The 22821-nt window shown below is 42.6% G+C and overlaps 1 protein-coding gene across 8 annotated transcripts in view; it reads right to left on the reverse strand.

Moving 5' to 3' along the window:
- foxp4 (forkhead box P4) overlaps positions 1-22821 on the reverse strand; it is a 90893-nt gene that overhangs the window by 53808 nt on the left and 14264 nt on the right. For 4 of the 8 annotated variants that reach the window (XM_088308997.1, XM_088309000.1, XM_088308999.1 and 1 more), the window contains exon 2: positions 5635-5826. In XM_088308997.1, the coding sequence (XP_088165123.1) occupies positions 5635-5817 (183 nt within the window). In that variant the 5' untranslated portion in view covers positions 5818-5826. Of the gene's footprint in view, positions 1-5634; positions 5827-22821 lie in introns of those variants that run through there. The other 4 variants (XM_088309001.1, XM_088309002.1, XM_088308998.1 and 1 more) reach the window with 2 other exon arrangements.

Below are 22821 nucleotides of genomic sequence, written 5' to 3' on the forward strand. Positions count from 1 at the left end.
CAATCTTTTTTAAAAACAAAGATAATAAAAGGACTTTTTAAAGACCTTTGTCACTTTTGCATGCTATTGACAGCTATTCAACTAATGAAAGCTGTTTTTAACAAACAAAAAATGTAGAAATATTTTTGTACTTTACACGTTTTTCATCATTGTAGCGCAGAGCCCAAAGAGGACCACACACTTCCTAACCAGATCTATCACAAAAATGCTGTTTAAAAAAAACCCCAAAAACTGTTCTTTCCCCATTTTCTGTTATTTCCAAACTTATTTACCTCCAGTATTTTGTGGAAATCATAATTTGAATGTTTGTTAGCCGTTTAAAAAAAACAAACAAAAAAAACAATTATTATTCTTATTATTATTATTTTTTTTTTTTTAGGTATCAGTGTGGTCGCGGCCTGCCAGTTACCCATCCCTGTGTTCCAATGTCTTCAGAGAAGCAAAAGTCAGAAAACAAAAAACAGTGTCACTGGTGCTTTGGAGACTCTTGGAGGAAGTTGGTGTTCTATAGTGCTCTTTGTACTGTGGCCCATTGAGCAGTGGGTGTTCTGTGATGCTTGGCAACCCAGCCTGGCCTCTGGTGACCTCTGACCTAGGCTGACCTCAATCATAAAGAGGACAGGCTGGCTGAGACCAATGCGACGCTTTTAGGAGGTGACAGCACTCAGAGAGAGGCCTGCCGCTGATTTAGTGGCCTGCGCATGACAGTGGGAAACTTGCACACACTAACGCTTACCCGCACACACATACACACACACACACTCTGTGAGGGGACTCTACTGCTCAAGCAGATGCACAAGCATAATGTGATTAAATGAAATCCCACTGCACTAAGAAATCAGAACGTGTTGTCAGGAAATGTTTCTCTCTTTTTAGCAGTCACCCCATCACCTCCACCTCCCGAGCACCCCTGACCTGAAAGTGAACTGTAGAGAAGATGAGCTGGAGGTCACACAGGACATAAGTGTCCCAGTGACCAGCATTCACCTCCCATCACTTTGCAAGTCTTCTCCGCACCCCACCTCCAGCCATAACCAGCCAATCACAGTCGTTTTGTCTCCATTTATCAAAATGTAACGCTCATGCCTTTGGCTGCAGAGCAGGGCAGTCCTCTGACTGCTCTGCACTGCTTTCACACATGCGCCTGTAACACTTATCATATTATCAGTGTTTGTGTAGATCTGAGATATGTATCAGCCTCCCCCCCATCTCCAGTCATCACTGCGGCTACTTAATTACACCCTTCATTAACTCACATCACCCATGTGCACGTGTGAGAGCGTGTGGTTGTGTGAGTGTACAGTATGTACTTGTCCAGCTGGCTACATGGGGACCAATTTGATTTGGAAGACACGTTTCCAACTTCATGGGGATGCTCGAGAATTAAGGCATGGTTTTAGAGGAGGATATTGTGAGTTCATCTTTGGGAAATTATTAGTTGGAGGTACATACCAGAGATGGTGAAAGACTGTAGAATGCATTATGAGCACAGAATAAGTGTTAGATTGTCAAGTGTAAGTATGCGTATGCTTGTCTCCCTCTAGTCCCAGATAGAACAATTTGAGTTTGTGGCCCTAGGAGAACACATTGCCACCCTGACAGACTGGCTGATGTGACTGAACTGTCACACAGCGAGCGGGAATCTGTACCTACTAGTCATGAGTGGCCGGCCGTCAGCCTCTAGGTTTGCTTGTATTCAAATGTGAAGTGCAGCAACATCGCGGGCAAAAATGGCAGCCAGTCGGTATGTGCATGAGGGTCGATCGGCAGGTGTGCATATTTGAGTCGGCAACTATAATTTGTTTGCGATTGTCCGGTTCACTCACGTTTAGCCACACCACTCAGTGAGCGACCAGGCCTCTGAGTGATCATTGTACATACTTCATAAGACAATTAAGGGCGATTGGATGTCTTCTGACACGAATGTTAGATTTCTGTTGGCGTTCTGGCTCATTAAGACATTTTTTGGGTGATGGTGAAGGCTATTCCATGCATAATGCCCCCATGAAGAATGTTCTATTTAGTGTGTGTGTGTGTGTGTGTGTGTATGTCGGTATTCTTGTCCATGTACCTTTATAGGGATCAATTTCAGTTTGGGAGCTTTAAGGTAATATTTTAGCACAGTAACACGCTGAGTGAGAACGAAGATGTGGTTTTAGAGATATGATTTACGTTGGTTAATTTTTGTTTCAGGGTTAGTTTAAGACCCTTAATGGAGATGTCTCAGAATTATTGAAGGTATCAGGGCATTCATTACAAGGGGTGTGTGAGTGTATTTGTGAAGGGCTAAAACAAGGATAGACAGCATAAAAAAATAGGACATGACAAATTGGAGTAAGGCTAGAAGGTCCGGACCAATTTGTAAAACTGCTTTTTTCCTCAACCAATGTGCCTTTGATAGCCTTGGGGAAGGCAGAGCAAGACTACAATGTGTCTCTCACTTTCTATTTGCCTGCAGGAGTAACTTAAGGCCAAGGCAGACGACGAACAAGGCAGAGAGAGAGTGCAAGCGAAAGGGGGAAAAGCCCAAACTGATGAGTGGCACTCCTAAAAGGAAACGGCACCTTTTTGTCGCCATTTCTCTCTCCTTCCTCTCCCCTCTTTTGCTGTCAACGCCAGCTGCTACTACTACTGTGGCGGCTGGAACACCAGAAGCCATTAATTGATGGTGAGGGAAAAAGAGGAGACAGCGACGTAGTAGTTTACTACAAAAAAGGGAGGGGGGGGGTGAGAGATGTAAGGAAAAGGAAAGCAGTGAAGACACCTGGTTCTCGTCAGAACACACATACCGTTTCGAGGTATGCGAGGATTTATCCTGCTTACATTTCTCGTTGGCTATGCATCATCGCATGTCTACACCCGTGCACCTCAACAAAGTGCAACACACTCCCACTTCTCCACCTCTCCTTACCCTGGCTCTGTAACGGCGCTCTTTGTTCTCGCGGCCTCCCTCCTCCCTCTCCCCTACATGATGGGGCAGAACTGGTTTTTCGCCCCCCTCTTCCCTTTCTCTCCACTGCTCTGTTCTTTCTGGGGAGGCAGACAGGCCACATTCCACAGGGGGGCCCAGGCGCCCTTTTTCTGACACGTCTCAGCGCTACACTCCTCCCTCATCCCTCTATTCCTTCTCTTCAGCCCCACCAGTGACCACCGCCTTCCCTCCCTGCGGCTGTTTCAGCAATCTCTTTGACCTCTCTCCGTGCCACCCTTAACACTCACCGGACGCAGCGTTGGGTACACCTGCACAAGCCAACTCTGACTGACATTTAAAAACAACTTTTGACAGTTTTTGTTGGATCTCATAATGTGCACGGACAGTAGACTCTACCTAATATTACGGCCTACATACAGATGGGCATGACATAACAGGCCATTAATGTAATTTCTTCCAGGTTGCCAAGGGAAAGATGAGAGTGTCTCCCAGGCAAGGTTATTGTAGTTAACTAGAAATAACTAAAATGAAATAACTACAATTAAATTTAGTTTAATGAAATAAATTATTAAAAATACAAAAGTTTAAAATAAAAAAAAATAAAAAATTAACTGAAACTATATTTTAGTTTTAAAACTACCTAGTATTAGAGTTAAAATGACCTTTGTATTCATCTTTGTCAGTTACCATTATACATGATATCAACACAGTTGTTTGAGAATTGTCGCTCACTTTAATTGATTTGTTCCATACGTTAACAAAACCTAAACTAATTCTAAAACTAATAAACTGAGATGAAGCATTTCAGAAAAAATAACTGATAAAAACTAACAAACTTGCTCTAAAAACAAATTAAAATGATGTAAAATAATAATTAAAAAAAACACAGACTAAAACTCAAAATTAAATAAGAAAAAGCTTCAATGAAAAATCCTCAAATTATTATAACCATGTGTAGTGCAGTCAGGAGTTCTATATCGCAAAGTAATTTGTGTGTCTGTAACCAAATAGACCAAAAGATTTGTACTGTTTTGTCGGGCATGGTTTTATATTTTGATGTTACGTTGTTGGATTGGCAAATTTATAAAGTCAATTGCTTCCTAGTTGTAATGAAAAAGTCATATCAAAATGCTATCGGTTGTAAAACTGCAACACTAATTAGTCACTAGGTTCAAACAACTATTTATGGTAACCTACTAATATGTGGCTCCGTCACTCTTTTTAGGTGGGGTTAAAATCTGGGGGAAAGGTTGCGTTTGTCTTTCACAGTTTACCGTGGACTGAAGCAAAAAAAAAAAAAAAAGTGAGTGAGAGGAAGAGAAAAAGATGGAAAGCGAGAAGGAGGCATGTTTGTGGTTGGTAACTCGCTCAAGAGAGGAAATACCAGCATACACACACACACAGGTGCAAAAACATCGAGAGCAAAGACCGGTCCGAGAGAAGAAAGACTCGCTTTGTGTGCGCTACAGGTTGGGTGTTTATGTACGTGCATTAGTGCAGAACTGTGTGTGTGTCGGTGTGTGTGTGTGTGTGTGTGTGTGTGTCCTTGGCTGAAGGTTGCTGAGGAAGCAGGGTGAGGATGCAGTCAGGGGAGGGGGCAAAAACGGAAGTGAAAGGCCCTGAGTGTTTGTAAAAAAAATAAATACAAAATAAAAAAAAAAACTGCATCAAAATAATTAGGGTGATTCCATACCACAGGATTGTGCATCACAAATTTAAAAAGCCAAAAATATACAAACAATTAAATCTATAATACTACCGTAGTCTTAAACTTTTGTGTAATCTCATGAAACAGAATAATCACCTCACCAAGCGGTGATTATTTAACCATTCTTCCCTTGGTCGTTTTTATGAAAATTACTCATCTTGACAACTTTCCTTCTACCTGAAGCCGCAAAGACTGTATGTGTATGGTCATGTGACTTCCTGATTGGCCATATGGAGGAACATTTCAGAAGGGATTCCATCGGATTGGTGAAACAAGAGTCATGTCAAGAGAGTCTCTCTTAGCAAAATATTGCAATAATAAAATTCTTCAAAATTGAAAAAGTGAGCGGAAAGTATGATGGAATTGGACAAGTTCAATGTAGCGTATTAAATATAATATTAAAATATGACTTAAGTAAATTTAATGGGGTAAATGTACCACCCACCTCTGCAGGGACTTTCAACCATTTAACTTGGTTTATGTGTGTACGTGTGTGTGTGTTGTATATAATGGGCGGGGGGGGGGGGTGCGATGAGTGGAGTCTGACGCACTGGAGGCAAAATAAACAACCTAACTGGAGACGCTTCATGCGGATGTGTCATACACACAAACACTGACAAACACTTCATGCATGAGGGACAAAATAAAACAAATGAACACAGAACGCTGACACACGCGACTATTGTGCGCGTGTGTGTTTGGATTGCACGGGGAGATTCTCAACGCTGGGGGGAAAAAAAAAAAATGGCTCCTTTTAACCAAATTTGGGCTCGGGAATATGTCTTCGGTGGAAAACGTTTGCGTAATGATCAATGAACGGCACGAGCTGATTAAAGGACAGACATGACAGTCTGTCAAAGTTGCCGAGTGTGTACTTTATGTAACAGCTTGGTGTGTACATGCTGTTCTACACAACATACTGTACATACGTCGCAAAAGTGGGACGTCCTTCAACTCGATAATAAGACAGATGCATAGGTTAATGCACACTTACGCGCGCACACACCTGTTGCTGCTGCAGGTGCAGTAGATCCACCGGGCTGATCTCTCCATTTGTGTCTCCGTTGGACCCGCCCTCTCTCCCTCCTCCTCCGTCTGATTGGCTGCTGAGGCTGCTGACTCCGTTCTGGCTGGACGGTGTCGTTCGAATGGTCTCAGAGGCTGATTCCACCATCATCACTGGCACCTGAGGGTGGGCAGACAGGACAGGATGGGATGGGGTGAGGGGTCGAGAGAGGACAACACGGGTTAAACAAAAAGTTTTTAAACAGAAATCCTACTCCTATCTGAGAGGGTAAACAAGTCTGGAAGCTAAAGCAAACATATGACGAGATAGACAAGAGAATTGTGTGCGCTCATGTGCGTGCGCGTGCATTTTGTGACGAAGGAAAAAAAAAAAGGGGGGGCAGGGGGGGCTTTGGGTCATGCACCACCCACGCACAAGTGGCCACAAAGCAACACCTGAAGCAGACTTTTTGTCTGCATGTAGATGTGTGCGTCTGGGAGCGTACGCACGGATTAGGATCAGACAGGCAGCAAATCTAAACTGACAAGGCTGCTAATACCCAGCGATATAGTTAAATAAAACACGCATTTCTCCAATAATCAGAGGTGGCATGTGTGCGCTGTGCGCAAGCCACGAGCAGGTTGGTCTTTGACAACGCTCGTTTGAAGCACCTTCATAGGGACTCTCTAATTAGAGCGCCCTCCTTCCACAAAACTCGACAAAACGCGCCGTTCCTGGATGTGTTGTTGTTTTTTTTTTGAGAAACAACGCCTTGCAAACACACAGGCACATTTGCCATCGTTAGGGAGCGCGAGCGTGGGCGTGCGGAGACGCACACGCGCGCGTACACACGCAAGAGCGCTCGTATAGCTCACAGAATGCGGCTAATACAAAACAAAACAAACCTTCATGCAAGCACGCAGGCTGTGAACTCCTAATGACAAGCTCAAGCTCGCCTTTCTGCCTTACGCACTTTTAGAAATTAACACACGGCAGTCGTGTCTGGGATGGAAACTTCTGATGCGCTCGTTTCTGCAACCAAGTGGGTACACAAAATGCCATAGAGACGTACTATCCATGAGCTCTGTGGGACTGTGCGTGTGCGTGCGCGTGTGTGCGGCTTTCAGAACAGCACAACTTGTGCCGTCTGCGGAAATAATAAAAAGACATTTCATCAGAGATTCCAACTTTTCTTTGCCTCCGAGGCAATGTGTGTGTGTGTGTGTGTTCACATTTTCAATGCGAAAGTGTGACAGCAGGTGAGGTTGGGATAGAACACTTGCGGCCGCATTAATGGGATGTTGCCAGATGCTTGCTGGGGGACGGAGGCCTCAACATGTTATTGTGCAGGTGGAAAAGATGCAAGTTAAAAGGGTCAAACCATTGTGAAGTTCACAGAAAACGTTTTTTCTGCGTTTGCTTCATTGCGGTTCTGGTGCATATTATTCACATCCTGAATACAGATTTGACTTACACGTCACATCTGAAAAAAAGGATTTGCTGATAGACGGCAGTACTGGGATGTCATTATATCAAACAAGGCAGCAACTCCAAACTCACCACCAGAATAAATGACAACTGTGTTTTTTTTTTTTTTGATAAATAGTTAAAACTCATTTTGAGCCTGGAAACAGCTCAGTAGAGCTTTGTGGTGATATTAATGCTGCTTAACAGCTACAACATCTGTTGAGGAAAAATCTCCAAATTGAAGGCTCGATTACAGACAGATTGTGCAACCACAAGATGAAGTCACCAGTCACGGTTTTATAGAAACTGATCAATGCCAGCTACGTGTGTCAAATGATATTGCAATTTCAATTTGCTGTCACTATTCCAGCTGTTCATCCACTCTGCTTCGACCATAACTAATAGTATAACTATTTTGGTTTACAGATGTTATCTGACCTTATTTATGCTGTTTTCACTCAGTACTGTGGATTTAAACCTTTTGAGAATAATGCAGCATTTCTTTTCTTTTTTGTATATTGAGAAAAAATATATATGACATTATAACTGATCATCGATTTTACAAAACACAGTATCTGCTCAATCAGATCAAGTAATTTCCACATCAGACAAATCTATAAAATAAAAAGAATACACTGGTCAACAGTTAATTGATGTCTTTATTTGTCCCTAACTGTATTTTTGATGTTTATTATATATATATATATATATATATATATATATATATATATATAATTAAAATAACAGTTACTGAAGTAAAAATGTTCAGAAATGCACTCCAGTAATGTCGCGGTTAAGAAATACAAGGTGCGAACAGTTCGGCGGTCAAGAATTCTTCCGTAATAAGCAGTCACTTGAAAAGCATAAATCAAGCCTGCAGTACGTCCCCCCCCCCCTCCCCCCCCTCACTCTTGGCACCCATCCGCCCGGGAGGTTAACACTAAGAAGTCGAGCGTTATTGTGACATTTAAAGCTAGTCACTTAATCTCCAACCTCACTCCTCTACACAACCATCTCTCCCTCCTCCACTCGGACCCCTGCGAGGTCAAACTACTCCCCGAGGTAATATTACGAAGCCGTGCATAGTGCTGAGTGATCAACAGATCCACTGACTTTGCAGCGCGCTGCAAACTCTTGGCGTCATCACACGTCTCACTGAGCATGAATCACCCGGCCGCCTATCGGGCCCACACTGTGCTGTAATGTACTGTACGCCCATCTGCGGCAAACGCTTCCTCATTGACCTTATTAGCAATATGCTGTGGAGATCGAGCTCGCAGGTGGACAGGGACCTAATGGGGAAGTGAGCACATAACCTGTCTTTCACACACACACACACACACACACACAGTCAATGTGCTCTGCCGCTCCGAAGGGTGTGTACTCTGTCATATCCTGTTAATGGGTGTATATAAGCTGGTGTAATGGAGGTCGGCGAAAAGGCAGGGGCATAAATCTGGCCTGAAGTCTTTGATTAGTCCTATGATGCGCGCACACACACACAGACACACACATAGCTCGAGGTTAAAGTGTTTCTGGCAGCGACTAGGAGCGGCTCGTGAAAAAGGCCTGCCTCGACGCGCCGAGCGCTCTCTGTCTGTGCGCCGTTTTCCTTCATCGCGCTACAAGAGCCGACCCCCTCGAGCTGAACCTCTGACCTGAGAGGGTGTGCGGAAGAGACATTCCCACCGCAGCCCGAGGGGACGCAGCGAGAGGGATGGAAGGATGAGGCAAGGCTGATCATAGAGATAGAGAAAAGGGGGGGGGGAGGAGAGAGCTGTCTAATTGGGATCGAGGAGGCAGAAAATGGGACTCAACATGTTCCTGACGACACTTACCTTTTGTACTGTAATAGATTTGCTCACAGCCACGTTGCTTATGTGTATATGTATGCCACGGCTATGATTGATGAGCACGGACCAGTCCTGTTTTGACATGTAGCTTGTTCAGATGTTCCCGAAAAGATTGCCCTCATAATCAGCCACACTCTTGACTGTTCCTTCCCACTGATTTATTTGAGGAGGGGAGGCGGGGGGAGTTCAAACAACTTCAATGCCCAACGAGCGGCTTCACTCAGTGGCTTTGTTAGCGGGATCGGTTCTGTCAGATTCCTCCTGGTCAGCGCTCATCACCACTCCTAAACCAAGTTCACTCCGAGTGTGCGTTTGTTGTGAGAGGCGGCGAGCAAGCGCGCAACTCCGAGAGTTGTGTACAAAGTGTGTATTTATGTGCGCATCTGTGTTTACAGCAGCTTAGTGAGATAATAAGTCTTTATCATGTTATGCCTCATGTGGGAATATTTCCAGCGGTCCCAGAACGCCTGTTCTGTTTCCTCCGCCTTGCATCAGCTCACAGGAACGCTGCTTATTAGGCAAAGAAGTGAGGGAATAAGTGTGGGAGGGAGAGAGGAGGAGGTAAAGGGGGGGGGGGGGATGTCTGTACCAGTATGTGCACTCCATCCAATCTACTTTCATCTGACTCTTGAATCATTTGTCTTTCCGTGCCTGCGGTTGCGCCCGGTAACTAGTGGCAGGTTCAACCCTGGAAAACATTAAAGTTCTCCCCCTGAAATAGAATCCATATAGGTTACGTCTGTGATCTGTCATTGTTCAACCCATATTTCTGAGCAAGTATGACAAGAAATGTGCAAAATTGGAGGAGTTTTGTTTTTTCTTCCGCAAACCTGACAGGTGCGTCTTTATTGTATCCTGCTCGCTGGCAGTGTCCACTACAGCTTCTTAAAAAAAAAAAAAAAAGACATTCAGGATCCCAACTCTGTGCTTTCCTGCGCTATGCAAGGTCATGAACTCCACATAGACGACTCATCGTTTAGAGACATTTTACACACCCATAGTCTCACACCAGCTCAGCTAAATAAACCATGACACCTGCCCCCCCCCCCTCCTCCAGGCATTTGCTCACACCTCAATCGCCAGAACAAACCAACCAATCAAGTCTGGTCTCTTAGTCCTCCACTGATATCACATGTGACATTCGCAACAAGAAAGAGAGAGCAAACATTGAACTTGTTGACTCAAAAGATTTCTGAGGACATTTGCATGATTGTAAAAGCAGCTTCACAGAAACAAAGCGGGTGTGTTTAATCCTAGTTTCAGGGCTCAAAACGGACCTCCGGTACTTTGTATCCTGCTATGTAAAGACATTTGACTATTTCAATAATGTCGATACAGTATACGACGTGGAAAACATACAATTACAGTTTAGTGCCTTACACTACTGCGATTTACTTTTTACACAAAACGAAGCACTTCAAGAGATGTCCAGCTTTTTTCACTTATAATGTAATTTTAAATCTAACTTAAGAAAGAACACAAACTATTGGGAACCAGGGGACAGGAAGAATATCTGGCATGACATTGCCGAGCAGATTATTAGTTTTAATATGAGCAGTGATGAAGGAAGCAATAACAGACTCTCTCAAGCGTACAAACTCCATATCATCGGTTTCCACCTCTGCAGCTGGTCCCGAACACAAATTCTGAACGCTTGAGGCAGGTAAACTTCAAACGCGCGCTAAAGCTAACAGGCTAACGGCGGTGCTCCGGGCCACTCTGGCTGCCTGCCAGCGCTAACAGGTTGGTTAACAGTGATCAGCTCGGGCTGGATGTCTGCGGTTGCCCTGGCCCTGCTCCAGTGCTAACAGGTGAGCGCTATTATCTCACACGTTGTCCCGTCACATGCGGGCCAATGTCTGCAAGCGACTGGCTGGCTACAAAGAGCATCGTCAGATACGGGAAAAGCTAACCTGGACTTTAGTCTGACCTCAGTTGTCGTCGTCGTGAAGATGCGAGAAAGTATCATAAGAAACGAATCAGACCCCGGTTTTTATCTGTGCTTTTGTGTGAACGATCGCATATGTGCGTACATGTCTGCGTGGTGTATTTTTGTGAAGACAAAGTCCCTGTTTACAGAGCCCATAAAGATTAGCCTCTCTCGGTCAGGTAGGTTCTGGAGCCATAGGTAAACATACAGAGCATTCCGCACCCATGAGATCGCTCGGCGTGTGTGTGTATGTTTGTGTGACCGGGGCAAACATACACTCTTGGGCCCTTCCTTCAGAGAGCAGTAAGTGATTTACCAGCTTGCCGGCCACTGTCGGTTGAAAACAGTGAATACAGACACAAAGGTACACACAAATATTTGTAGAAGGAGCGGACTTCATGCACACCTCAGTTATCCGAGTCTAAAAAAAAAAATCACGGGTTGTGCATTCCAAAAGAGGTAAAGTTCACGTGCAAGTGATCGTGAGGATGAAAATGGGAAAAACATAAAAGAAAGTTCCCCTTCATCTCGCCCCTCTGTCCAGAGAGGTAAATGGAGGTCAGGTTCATGCTCAGCGTGGCGGAAGAAAGGTGAGGCGGTGGAGGAATGAAGGGCTGAGAAAAAGACTGTGTGCCTTTATTTGGATGTGAAAGCAGCTGAGCAATTAGCAGCCGTGTCCTGAGAGAGCGCTTTATTAGGATGACCTTCAACTGTGACGGATGGGAAGCAAGGTGGGGGGGGGGGGGGGGGGGGGGGTCTGTTGGCTGAGGAAGAGAAATTCTGATGAAACTGTGTCGCTCAGGAATATAAATTGAAACGGTGGAATGAAATGATGAGCGAGCTGTTTGAGTCTCTGAACCGGGACGAGGCATGGCTAATATAATTGATTGATTAATCGGTAAAAATTTTGTCGATTGCGCTTTATACAAAATTGACATGACATCATGACTTGAAATAATTGCGACAACATGGATTGCACAATTTGGCTGCCGCCAGCATGTCGCCACTAGCTCAGAGATGAGCAACTGGCGGCCCTCTCTGAGTGGCCCCTTGATTAATACAAAAGATTTTTTTAAGGGTGGGCGGAATATTTTTGATTTTATGTAGTTATTCTTTCACAAACTGTCGATAATTATTTTTTATACTTTTTGCGTGAAAAATGTAATTTGCAGGTGTCAAACTGAACATGCAGAAGTCAACTCTAGTTTTAGTTGTAAAACCACTGATCACCAGTAGATGTCAGACATGTCTAAGTTACATGAGTTGGCCTAATAATTTTTTTGCAGATTTAGAAAGATTTGCAGGACAAACACAGTACCTCAATAAGATTAAAATTTGGAGTGGTTTTATTTTCGCTCCAAAAAAATGAGTTATTGCGCTTAATGTTAGTTTCTTGTTCAACAGTTTTGGTGCATCCTTGAATGGTAATATTCATTTTTTTATTTCATTTTTTTTAATTTCATTTTTACCATGCTTGCTTAGAAAGTTCTTGATCTAATGTCTTTTGTCTTTTAGTTTGCAAAACTTACAAAAATAATCCTACTTGCGCGATGAATCCAGCAGAACAAAGGCTCACTTAAATTAGGTATAAAAATGTATATTCCCCTCCGTGAAAGCACTAAATTGAGGAAGCGATAAAAAGAGGAACTTTATTTGCCAAAGTGCTACATTCCCTGCCTTTAGGTGTCACAATTTATGATCAGAATTTGCATTACAAGGACGATGAGTAGATTTAATATTACCTGGGAACGGGCGACGGCAGTCGTAAAGTGTTACAAAGGATTTAAAACAGTGCGGTGTATATAAATAAATAAATATCAAAGTGGACATAATATAATATTATACGCGGGCTTTCAAGTCGGGGCACTTTGCATTTCTGAGTTAATTAATAGATTGGATCAGAGCAAGTTTAATCAAATATAATTGAATAAGAGCACAGTAAAAACAGGCCAGACGTTAAAAGGAGACATGGGGAGGAAATGATAGCATGTCCACTTTTCAAATTAATTGAATTTCAGTACTTTTGAACTTGGTCCAAGCTGAGGTAATTAATTTACATGCTATCCAAAAGTACTAAAACAAGATGATATCCCACAGTGTGCACAAATAACACCTACAGACAAGCATGTAAAGTAAAAAAAAAAAAAAAAAAAATCAACACCAAGCAAAGACGACTCAATAGAACTGTTAGTTTTACGCCCCTCTTTCTCTTTTCATCACACTTTTATTTTGTCTCACATTGCACATATTATACTGCATTATATTATAACATGAATAATTTCTCAGCCGTTTCTCATTGCATTAAAAAATGACTTCTTTATAATTTATCACCGAACGAAAAAGAAAAATCTTTGTTATATAGTGACAAGCATCCTAATTAATAAAAGTAGAAGGGACATTGAGAGTCGTCGCACTAATTTGAAACATACTAATATTAATAGAATAATTTATGGCACAGTATAAATAAATTAATAGAGTAATTCGTTTGAAAAAGGGATGCCTTCCATTCAATTGAAGACAAAAAAATAAAGTCAGCGTCTCAGACAAGGACATTAATAAGTGCTCTATCACCAGAACAGAAGAGGAAGCGACAAACTAAACATGCACTGCTCACTTTTAAAACACATCAATATTTCAGCTCCTTTATGAAAATTTGATGAGCAACACTTGTACTTCCTGCCTTGTTATTTTCATGTGCTGTTTAAGGACTTTTGATTGGTACATTTGTGCAGAATCTGCAAACAATATTATATTATTTTTTTTTGAGGGGGGGGGACTTTTCAATGAGAGACTTCATACAAGAATAGATAGAGCCGTATAAGGGAAAGTAAAAAAAGATACTGATAGAGCGAGGCAGAAGTGGCCTGGGTCATTACCATCCTTATTACTCTTCATTAAAATACAGCACTCACAAAGACATCCTCCTGCCTATGTGTGTGTGCGTGTGTGTGTGTGTGGCCAAGTGACCAGGCATGTGCATGCTTTCGGTGTTCCTGATGTGCACATGTGCGTCAATATCCAAAAGTGACAAAAAGGAACAATATAATTGGAGAAATGTACGCCGTAATAATAGGTATTCAGAAAATGATAATTCATATTAAACAGGGTGCACAAAGTCAGCCTCATTTGCATGTTTTAGATTATATGCATTTCAAAAGTAATTTCCGCGGGGCATATGAATGACATTAATTCCCGGGCGGGTTCTGCTATAGACCTCAAACTATCAAACACTCAAACATTTAACAGATGAAAAAAAAAAAAAAAAAAAAGGCAGCTTGTGCCTGGGCGAGGGGACATTTCAAGGTTAAAGTAATTTATTATTATTTTTTTTTTTAAAACTTTATTTAAAGTTAGTCTAATTTGGCGAGTTTGAGTATTTGTTCAGTTGTACAGTGTGTATGAGTGTGCTTTCCGGTACCAGTCTGAGAAAGACATTTCTCTTCCTATTCAGCAGCATTTCCTCAGCAATAAGCCTGTGAATAGCGGTGACTCACACTGAGTCATGTGCCTGTGTCAGCTTCAGAGCCAGACGAGCAAAACCCAGCAAAGACAAGACTCAAGTCGACCACCAGAAGTGACCCGAACAGAGCGAGAGGAAAGGAAAAGTGATGAAAAAGGATGTGGCCAGCAAAAAAGGGGGAGGGGGGGTGATTGTGGACGAGCGGGATGAGCGGGAAGAGCGGGAGACAGAGGGTTCCCTCTCCTCGCCTGCCCGGGCCGAGAGGAAGACCCTGGGGCAGGAAACGGGCTGGATGAATGGATGATTCCAGTGGAAAACTCTGGATGCCACGGACAACATTCTTGTCTTATTAGGGAATCTGGTCCGGAGCCGCATTACAGCACTTGCTGGATACGTGTCCATCAAATTGATGCGGGGAGCACGTCAAGCCGAACGCGACATGAAAGTGGAGAGATGTGTATGTGTGCCTATTGTGCGTGGTTGGCTGCGAGTCGCTTAGCGTGTCATTATGCCATTAAGAATTGACGCTTTCCTGTACAAAAACTTCAAACAGGTTTGTTTGTCGGTGTGTGATGCTCGACACGCGATAACAACCGCAGAGCACATACATGCTCGAGCGCAGCTCAAACACATGCATGAAAATATAACGAAAGGGAAATGAAATAAGTATATATGTGTATGTATATATATATATATATATATATAAACATATATATATATATATATATATATATAAATGTGCCAACAACAGCATCTAAAAAGGTGCCGAATCACAAGTATGTGGAGGTCTTGACTGCAGTTATAAGTTGTAATACAACCAATGACCACTAGATGGCAGGTGTCTTAGTTGTCCTAACAGTGTTTTAAACTGCCCTATTCTATAACGTGAGGAGGCTTAATCATTTTTGACGGCTTTGGAATGATAGGCAGGACAAACATCGCACCTGAATATTATTTACATTTTGTGCGAGATATTATTTGTGGAAAAAAATGAGTTATTGCGCCGAATTTTGGCTCGCTGTCCGGCAGTTTTTTTGCTGTCCTTGAATGATTTGGGAAAAAAAAAATAGATACTTGAAACCCTTTGTTGTTGGGATGCTCTTTTATACATGAATTGAGAAATATTATTTTTAATTTAATTTATGAAACATTAACTATATTCAATGATTCGTTTAACACATATGCAAGTATTTTATCTATATTTTAAATGGTATTTTCGTCATCATCTGGTTATAAAGCGTGTGGTCCTATGCGCCAACCCCCCCAAATTGCACAGCTGAAAAATTTTGGCCGGCTCCAACATTTGTGCTTGGGTCATGTGGTCACTATGCACTCGCAGGCATTGGCAGGTTAATAGGTCTGGACTTCCCTGCAAGAAGCCAAGCGTGAAAAGACACATGCCGAAAGTATGTCACCCACGATGCTGCCACTAGGGGCATAATTTGGGCATTGGGAGCGCCCCAATGCTGTTCGGTACAGTATAAACCAGCATTATAGTCTTCAAATGGAATAGAATCTCTCATTACCACCATTCGAAGCTGTAGGTGATTTTATGGAATGTGACTTCAGAGAGCGCAAAATGGGAAGTTGGAGGCCAAGAGAGCAGATCTCAAGATCACTGAAGGAGGGATAATGTGAGCCTGGGAAACATGTTTGTTTCCTCACTTTTTCTCTTTCATATTGTTCCCAGCCAGTCAAAGCAGATCTGTTCATCTGACACGCAGGAGGAGGACGTAAAGAGGATTAGAGTGTGTAAGACACAAATCATTACACACACATAACTGTGTTCATATACAGCCAAATCTTCAACATACCTCGAGGCAGCCATGTGGCGTACGTATTGAATAAGACATGTCCGTCTTCGCCAAATGACCAAAGGCTCGGAAGCGCTCCACTCTACTTCATCGATACGCTGCTGCTCGGCCTATTCAGCGGCAAAGAGCTTTCCTGCAGCTTCAGCTCTCCGCACTCGATCGATGTTATGAGCAATGCGGACAAACTGCTGCTAAACAGACGGCCCTCGCCACCAAGGCCCGCTGCTGCACTGGCTCCCCTAGGGTTAGATCGTTCCACTAATGGAGGTCTCTGCTGGGGCCCCCAATGGCCCCTAACCACCAAACAGGCCCCTAGGACTCGCTTCCCTCTTCTCTTTTCAATCTCTTTCACAGTCATCCCTCCATTGTTTCTCCATCCACACAATTGTATTGACCTCAGCCTCTACGGGCCGCCGACGCTTCCTCATTTGCGTTTGTCAAAAACACTGAGGGCCTTCCACCACAGTGTTGGATGTTGAGCAACAATTTTTTTTTTGACAATTATGGTTAGAAAGTTGAATAAGAACATAGAAGAAAGCAGTTTTGCATCAAGCAACGAAACATATGAGCAGTCCGCAAAAATACTAAGGTTTGCTAAAAGTTAATTAATTAATCTTAGCTAAACGCTACTTAAAGAAGGAGAATGCAGTTTTCAAGTGAAACAAAAATGACTTTTGTTATTTTGTATTTCAAGTTAAATGAGTTGTTTCTAATTGCTTTGAATTTGATATATTGGAAACCGCCATGTCCAAGGAAACAACCACTCACAGAAAAGTCGAGTGACTTTTGTGTTGCTCGTTGTTGTAAAAACTCCCACAGCCTTCCGCGAAAATAAGATAAGCTAAGCTAACAAGGAAAAGCACCTTTTTACTAAGGAAGCCTTACTTTAACAATCATATTATCGGTTTGAGGTTCTAATTATTCCAGGCTACAGGGGTGTGCGATGATTGAACACCTTTTAAGTCACACCCTTTGCCTCTGGTTAGTTATTTTTCTTCGGACGCGGTGGTTTATTGAAGATCAAGTCCAAGGCGTAGACTGAGGTCAAAACAAATGATTTTTTTTTTTTAGATTTATGTGCCAGTGTCAAATTAGAATTTCTCTTCTAAAATACCACAAAGTTTTTTTTTCCATTTGTGCACTAAGTCTAAGTTTCTATTTGCATCCTTCAATTTTTATACCAATTTTATTTTTCAAAAATCATTTTCCCACACGTTTTAAGACGCGTGCATGGTGGTTGAAAATCTGGTTCAGGTATTTAAAGGGGTAAAGCTCCAGATGGGATCTTTAACCACAACACCCCTGATTAGTCACTCGCTTCGCCTTTGCATTTGTCTTATTTAATAACCGTGAAAGTAGCGAGAGCAGAAGAAAAAAAAAAAAAAAACGAGCAATGGAAAGAACCGACGCGTTTGTCATTTCCGATTGTTTACCTTCTTCACTGCAAATTGATTTTTACATCTCCTCTTACTGGAATCTCTCTGCGCTGGACCGCCAGAACTGTCTGGCTTTGGCCTCAGCTGCCAAGCCCGTCCTCCAGGCTTTATGAGCGAACTCTCGGGAGGACATTTCAGCCTTTCAACTCAAAAGTCATTGCAATGATACAATACGGCTTTTGTCCTCACCACCTTTCTTGTTTTCTTTCTACTCTCTTCCAACCAGCGCTTGCCTTCTTTTCTTCATGACTCTCGCTTTCATAAACTTGGCCTACTTGTCTGTCTGTAAGCAGACAAGGTGGACTTCTCAGATCAGAGGTGCCGTAGGACACACACATACAGAAAGACTATCTGACAGAGGAGCTTCAAGTACAGGCTAGGGTTACATTGTGGTGGTTGGGCGGCGCGCTGTGGTTCGGTTCTTGCTCCGTTCTGGTAGGACTGAGGTTTGCCTGCAGGGACCTCCAGTGAGTCAGGCAGCAGGCCTGAGCTAAACTAAGGCCGAGGCCAGGAATAGTCGGCAGTGCACAGGGCAGCCCTAATGGTGTGTTTGTAAGGGTGAAGCCAAACAAACAAGGTGACGTTTGAATTGAAGAAGGGACCAGATGTTGCTCACACACACGCACACACACAGGACAAAATAAACTTGCGGTGAGGGAAGTGCGCCATGTATATCTGGTACAAAATCGCAGCATCAGCTGCAGCCCTTGCACGCCGCTCTTTTGTGCGTGTGCGCGCATGTGTGCCTCTGTGTGTGTGTGTGTGTGTGTGTGTACACCCATGCCAGCTGAAGTTCCACAATTTCTCACCACGTTCACACTAATGAGAAAAAACAGCCAGAAAACCTCATCCGTAATTATTCCCCCAGGAGCAAGATTTCAACATGACCATCGCACATTAACAAATACACTTTTGTGCGCACACACACACACACTCACGGTACACGCATGCACAGTGGCCTGACAGCTGAAAAATGTGAAGGTTGAAACCTGTGTGTGTGTGTGTGTACAGGAGCATGTGAGTGAAATGGAGCCTAATTATGGTTATGATATTATTTTGTGTGTGTGTGTTTGTGTGTGGACACGTGGTAAACAATCACTTAGAGCATTTACCCCACAATTACAGCCTTCTCAACCTCGCCTACACAAAGCGCTTGAACTCACTCCAACCTCTTGTAGTGACAAATCCAAATGGAGCTTTGCCACACAAAATGTCTGCCTTGCTTCGTTAATGTTTGCGTGCATGTACAGCATATGCCAGCGCGCGTGTGTGTGTGTGTGTCGGATAAAGAGATAATTGAGCAGCCATGAGGGTCAATATTTTGGGCGAAATGGCTGTCTTTGTCACCCGCCGCCTCTCCTGCACTTAAAAGCGTATTTAATTTAACCAGCCTGCACACAAACTATTTGAAAAGCAAAGATGTGTGACAAAAATCAGGCAATCATTTTGTCGGCATAGAAGTGAATGGCTGGGCAAAAAGTCACACAACACACACACGCACACGCACGCATACACACTCCCTGCCCAGTGTTTGTGGTGGCGCGGCACATCTGGTAACATCTGGATGTATTTTAGAAGTGTTTACATTTCCAAAATGCAGAAAAAAAAAAAAAGTCGACCAAAAGACAGGACTTAGAAAAATACGGCAGGTACCAGAAGGAATATTGAAGAAAGCAACTCTTCCCAGATGGGGATTGTTTCCAACCGACCACAGTAGACATATACACAGTGTTGCAACTATTTGTTAAGATCTCAGGCCAACCATAACTGACATTTGTGGTGCACTAATTGGCAAACTACAGCCTCCTTTTTTGGGACTTTTGTCCCATCAAGCTTCCCTTACTTTAAAACAGACGCAAGCATTGCCGGTTGACAACCACTCTTACGCACTCAACAGTGCACACAACGCAGCCATTCCCGCCAACACAATCACTCATCCACACACACACACACACACACGAAAACAGCTGCATTTCCATTTTTCTTCCCCTAAATGACGAAAACACAAAAACAGTTGGACTTCATTCAGACTAATCAAAGCTGACGTGGAGTACAGCTCTGTGAGATGATGTCAGCAATGAGGGGAAACACACACACGCACGCACGCACGCACACACACTCACAGTCTATAGGATGTAATTTCAGTGACTGGGTGTAATTTACCAGTGTAAGTTGAAACCAGAAAGGAAAATGTGCGCGATTCCAGCAAAATATAAAGCATGCATACGGAGATACAAACACACACACACGCAAACAGCAGCTATGAAGGCAAAATATGAGATTGTGTGAAATGACAGGTATCTGAGCTGCCACAAAACACAACCGAATTCATGCGGAATGACTTTTTGATTGGAGTCCCACACAACGTGTCCTTGGGATTGTTCTAATCCTCTCAGGTATTCCACTTTCCCATGGCCCACCCTAACCTCTACTCACTCACACGCACACGCATGCACACAGGGGAGATTATTAAAGCAACCTCGTGGCACATGGAGGTTTTCTGATGGATTTAACATCAGGAATGATTGTTAACTTTTAGCACAAAAAAGACTTGGAGTGACTGCTGAGAGAGAGAGAGAGAGAGAGAGAGAAAAAAAAAAAGAAGAAATTGGCCATCGGGCCAGACGCTTGGATCACATGACAACTGTGCTGCAGCTGCAAGGACCCCTGGGAAAACGGCCCATTGCCATCCCTCAGATCACGGCGAGTCGGGAGCCAAGCGGTAATGACGCCATGCGTCTATATCGTGTGTCCGTACGAAGACACCATTTAGCCGCAAAGTGCAATCCGCGGGAAAAAAAAAAAAAAAAGGAAGGTATCACAGTCAAGTGGTAAAATAAAAATAAAAGTTAATCACCGTGAAATAGATTAAACCTATTAAGAGGAACGCATGCTCAAGGTGACAGAAGAAATTAATTTGGCTCAACTATTGAGAGCCTTACCTCCACCCCGCTATAGGATTTCTACCAAACTAATTATCACGCTCCACTTTCAGAAATAATAAGAAAAGTGCTTAATAGGTCCGGATTTACCCCTGCATTCATATGTCCATTTAACATCGCCGCTTTCATGCCCACACACTTCTGCCTTAATGCAATTTCACATTCATGATTTAAAATAGGCAAAGGAATTATATTTCAAGTGGTGTCAGGATTAGAATATACAAGCAGCAATATTAAAACACTGTTAGGTTTGCAGCCGGCACGCCGAGCCTGAGTGGCTGAAGCGAAGGTAAAGATGTTAAATAATGTTTTTGTCACACTTGAGGACAAAGGAGAAAATTACAATGAAAGCGCAGCTATCTGATTAATCTTCACTCGCTGTATATTAATTTTCTCCTCTCTCTGATTTATGCTGGTTGGGATTTTAATTTTTAACCAGAGCACAGATATGAGAAAGATCTACCAAGCCAGCAACTCAAGTCTGTTTATTTAGTCAGCCATTTGCCCCAATTAGAACAACATCCAATGCAACTATTGTTTCATCTCAAGCATTATTTAAAGTCTTTTTTTTTTTATGTTCTCCACTCACTTATGCGCCACTCATTTGCATCGTATGGCCCGGGGCGGATAACGCAAATCTGAAGTGAAAAATGCAGGTTAGACCACTTTTGTTCATTATCAGAGCAATAAAAGTTAAGCATAGAATAAATAAATAAGGAGCCATAACAAGCCCTGAAGATGGAGTTTATGTTTTATTATGGTTTTCATCACTTATTTATGCAATTCAATTAATCATGTTGGAGCGCGCTCGATGAACAACATCCCTTATGTTTTTTCCGCACATTTCTTTTAAAAACGTACTTTGTTATTTCTCTCTGTTATAATGTGCAATTATTGCCGCGTTGCAGCCCTCGTCTTGGACAATCTCAAGGAATTAAGCACAATGACCAAAGGGATCATTGTTAGACATCAGCTGCTGAGCTACTGTCAAAATGAATGTTGTCATAACTTACACAGTTAAGTCATCGCACGCAACAACTCAAGTCATGACTGCTCGGGGTTATTTTTTATTTATTTGTACAATGTTAATCTTCGTCTTGCCTTGTATTCACAACAAAACATATCCTGGGATCAATGAAGTATTCAAAGATCAATGACGGTAATTTTTCACGTCACTAAGTTAGGGGACAAAAAAAAAGAAAATTCCGGCCTATTGGGGAAAAAAGTAAAGGAAAAAAAATTCAAGGCAATAAACTTGGAAACATTCAGAAATTGGTGCAATTCAACAAAGTATTGAGTTTTTTTGTCACGTGAAAATTGGCTTTCCCGCGTTTGAACTATTTCTCGCTTGTCACCAAATTGGCTTCACGCGTTTTTGTGCTCACTGACATTGTTGGCATAAATGTCAATAATTTAGACTTTATAGTTGTTCCAACTGTTTTAGCCCCCCCCCCCCAAATTTCTTTTTTAAATTTTATTTTATGTTTTTGCAGTGCCGAGAATTTCTATTAATTAGGTACAAAAATACTTCACAAATCTCAACTGTGACACCATTGAACTTCCTTTAAAGAAAACTCCTAAAACACACTTAACCTCAAACACACGAATCATCATGTATGAAATAAAATGTGATGACTAAATGAGCACATGGATGAGTTTCTCTCCTTTACTGGTCAGTTGTTCCACTGTTAAACAGATGAGGCATACTTTCACACTTTTTCCAAAACTTCTTTTTTTTTTTTTTTAACGGTGGCTTCTTGGCCTCTGCAGTCATGTCAGCATAGCGTCTATTAAAACCGCATGTGGGCCCGGCCCGCCGACACACACATGCACGCACACCCTTTGCTTTTCAACTCTGAACTTCTAACCTCTTCCTACGCCGCAACATCTGGGCCTCGGCGGTAAAATGTCCCTATAATGTTCCCGCATAGACGTCGTCTAAGTTGATAAAAATACACGCGGAGGCTGGCATCAGTGATTCGGTGATTGCTTTATAGCGAACAATGTCATCGGCTAATAAGGCGGAGATAAACTCCAAGCGTCCATGTGGCCAAAAGGTGAGAACCAAAATCCCTTTGTGATAATTTGAGCCTAATTCATCTGCTTTTCAATATGCACATGGCAGAATGTTTCAATTAGAATACACACATAACTCTAGCGGCGGCTTTAAATAAGCAGAGATAGCCATCAGGCAGATCTGTCACCCGCACAAACACATGTAAAATAAGACACAGTGGCACATTATTTAAAAAAAAAAAAAAAAACACCCCCCC

Source organism: Idiotropiscis lumnitzeri, chromosome 11 (assembly GCF_059441095.1).
Source record: "Idiotropiscis lumnitzeri isolate Australia: NSW breed Sydney's pygmy pipehorse chromosome 11, RoL_Ilum_1.0, whole genome shotgun sequence".
NCBI lineage: Eukaryota > Metazoa > Chordata > Actinopteri > Syngnathiformes > Syngnathidae > Idiotropiscis > Idiotropiscis lumnitzeri.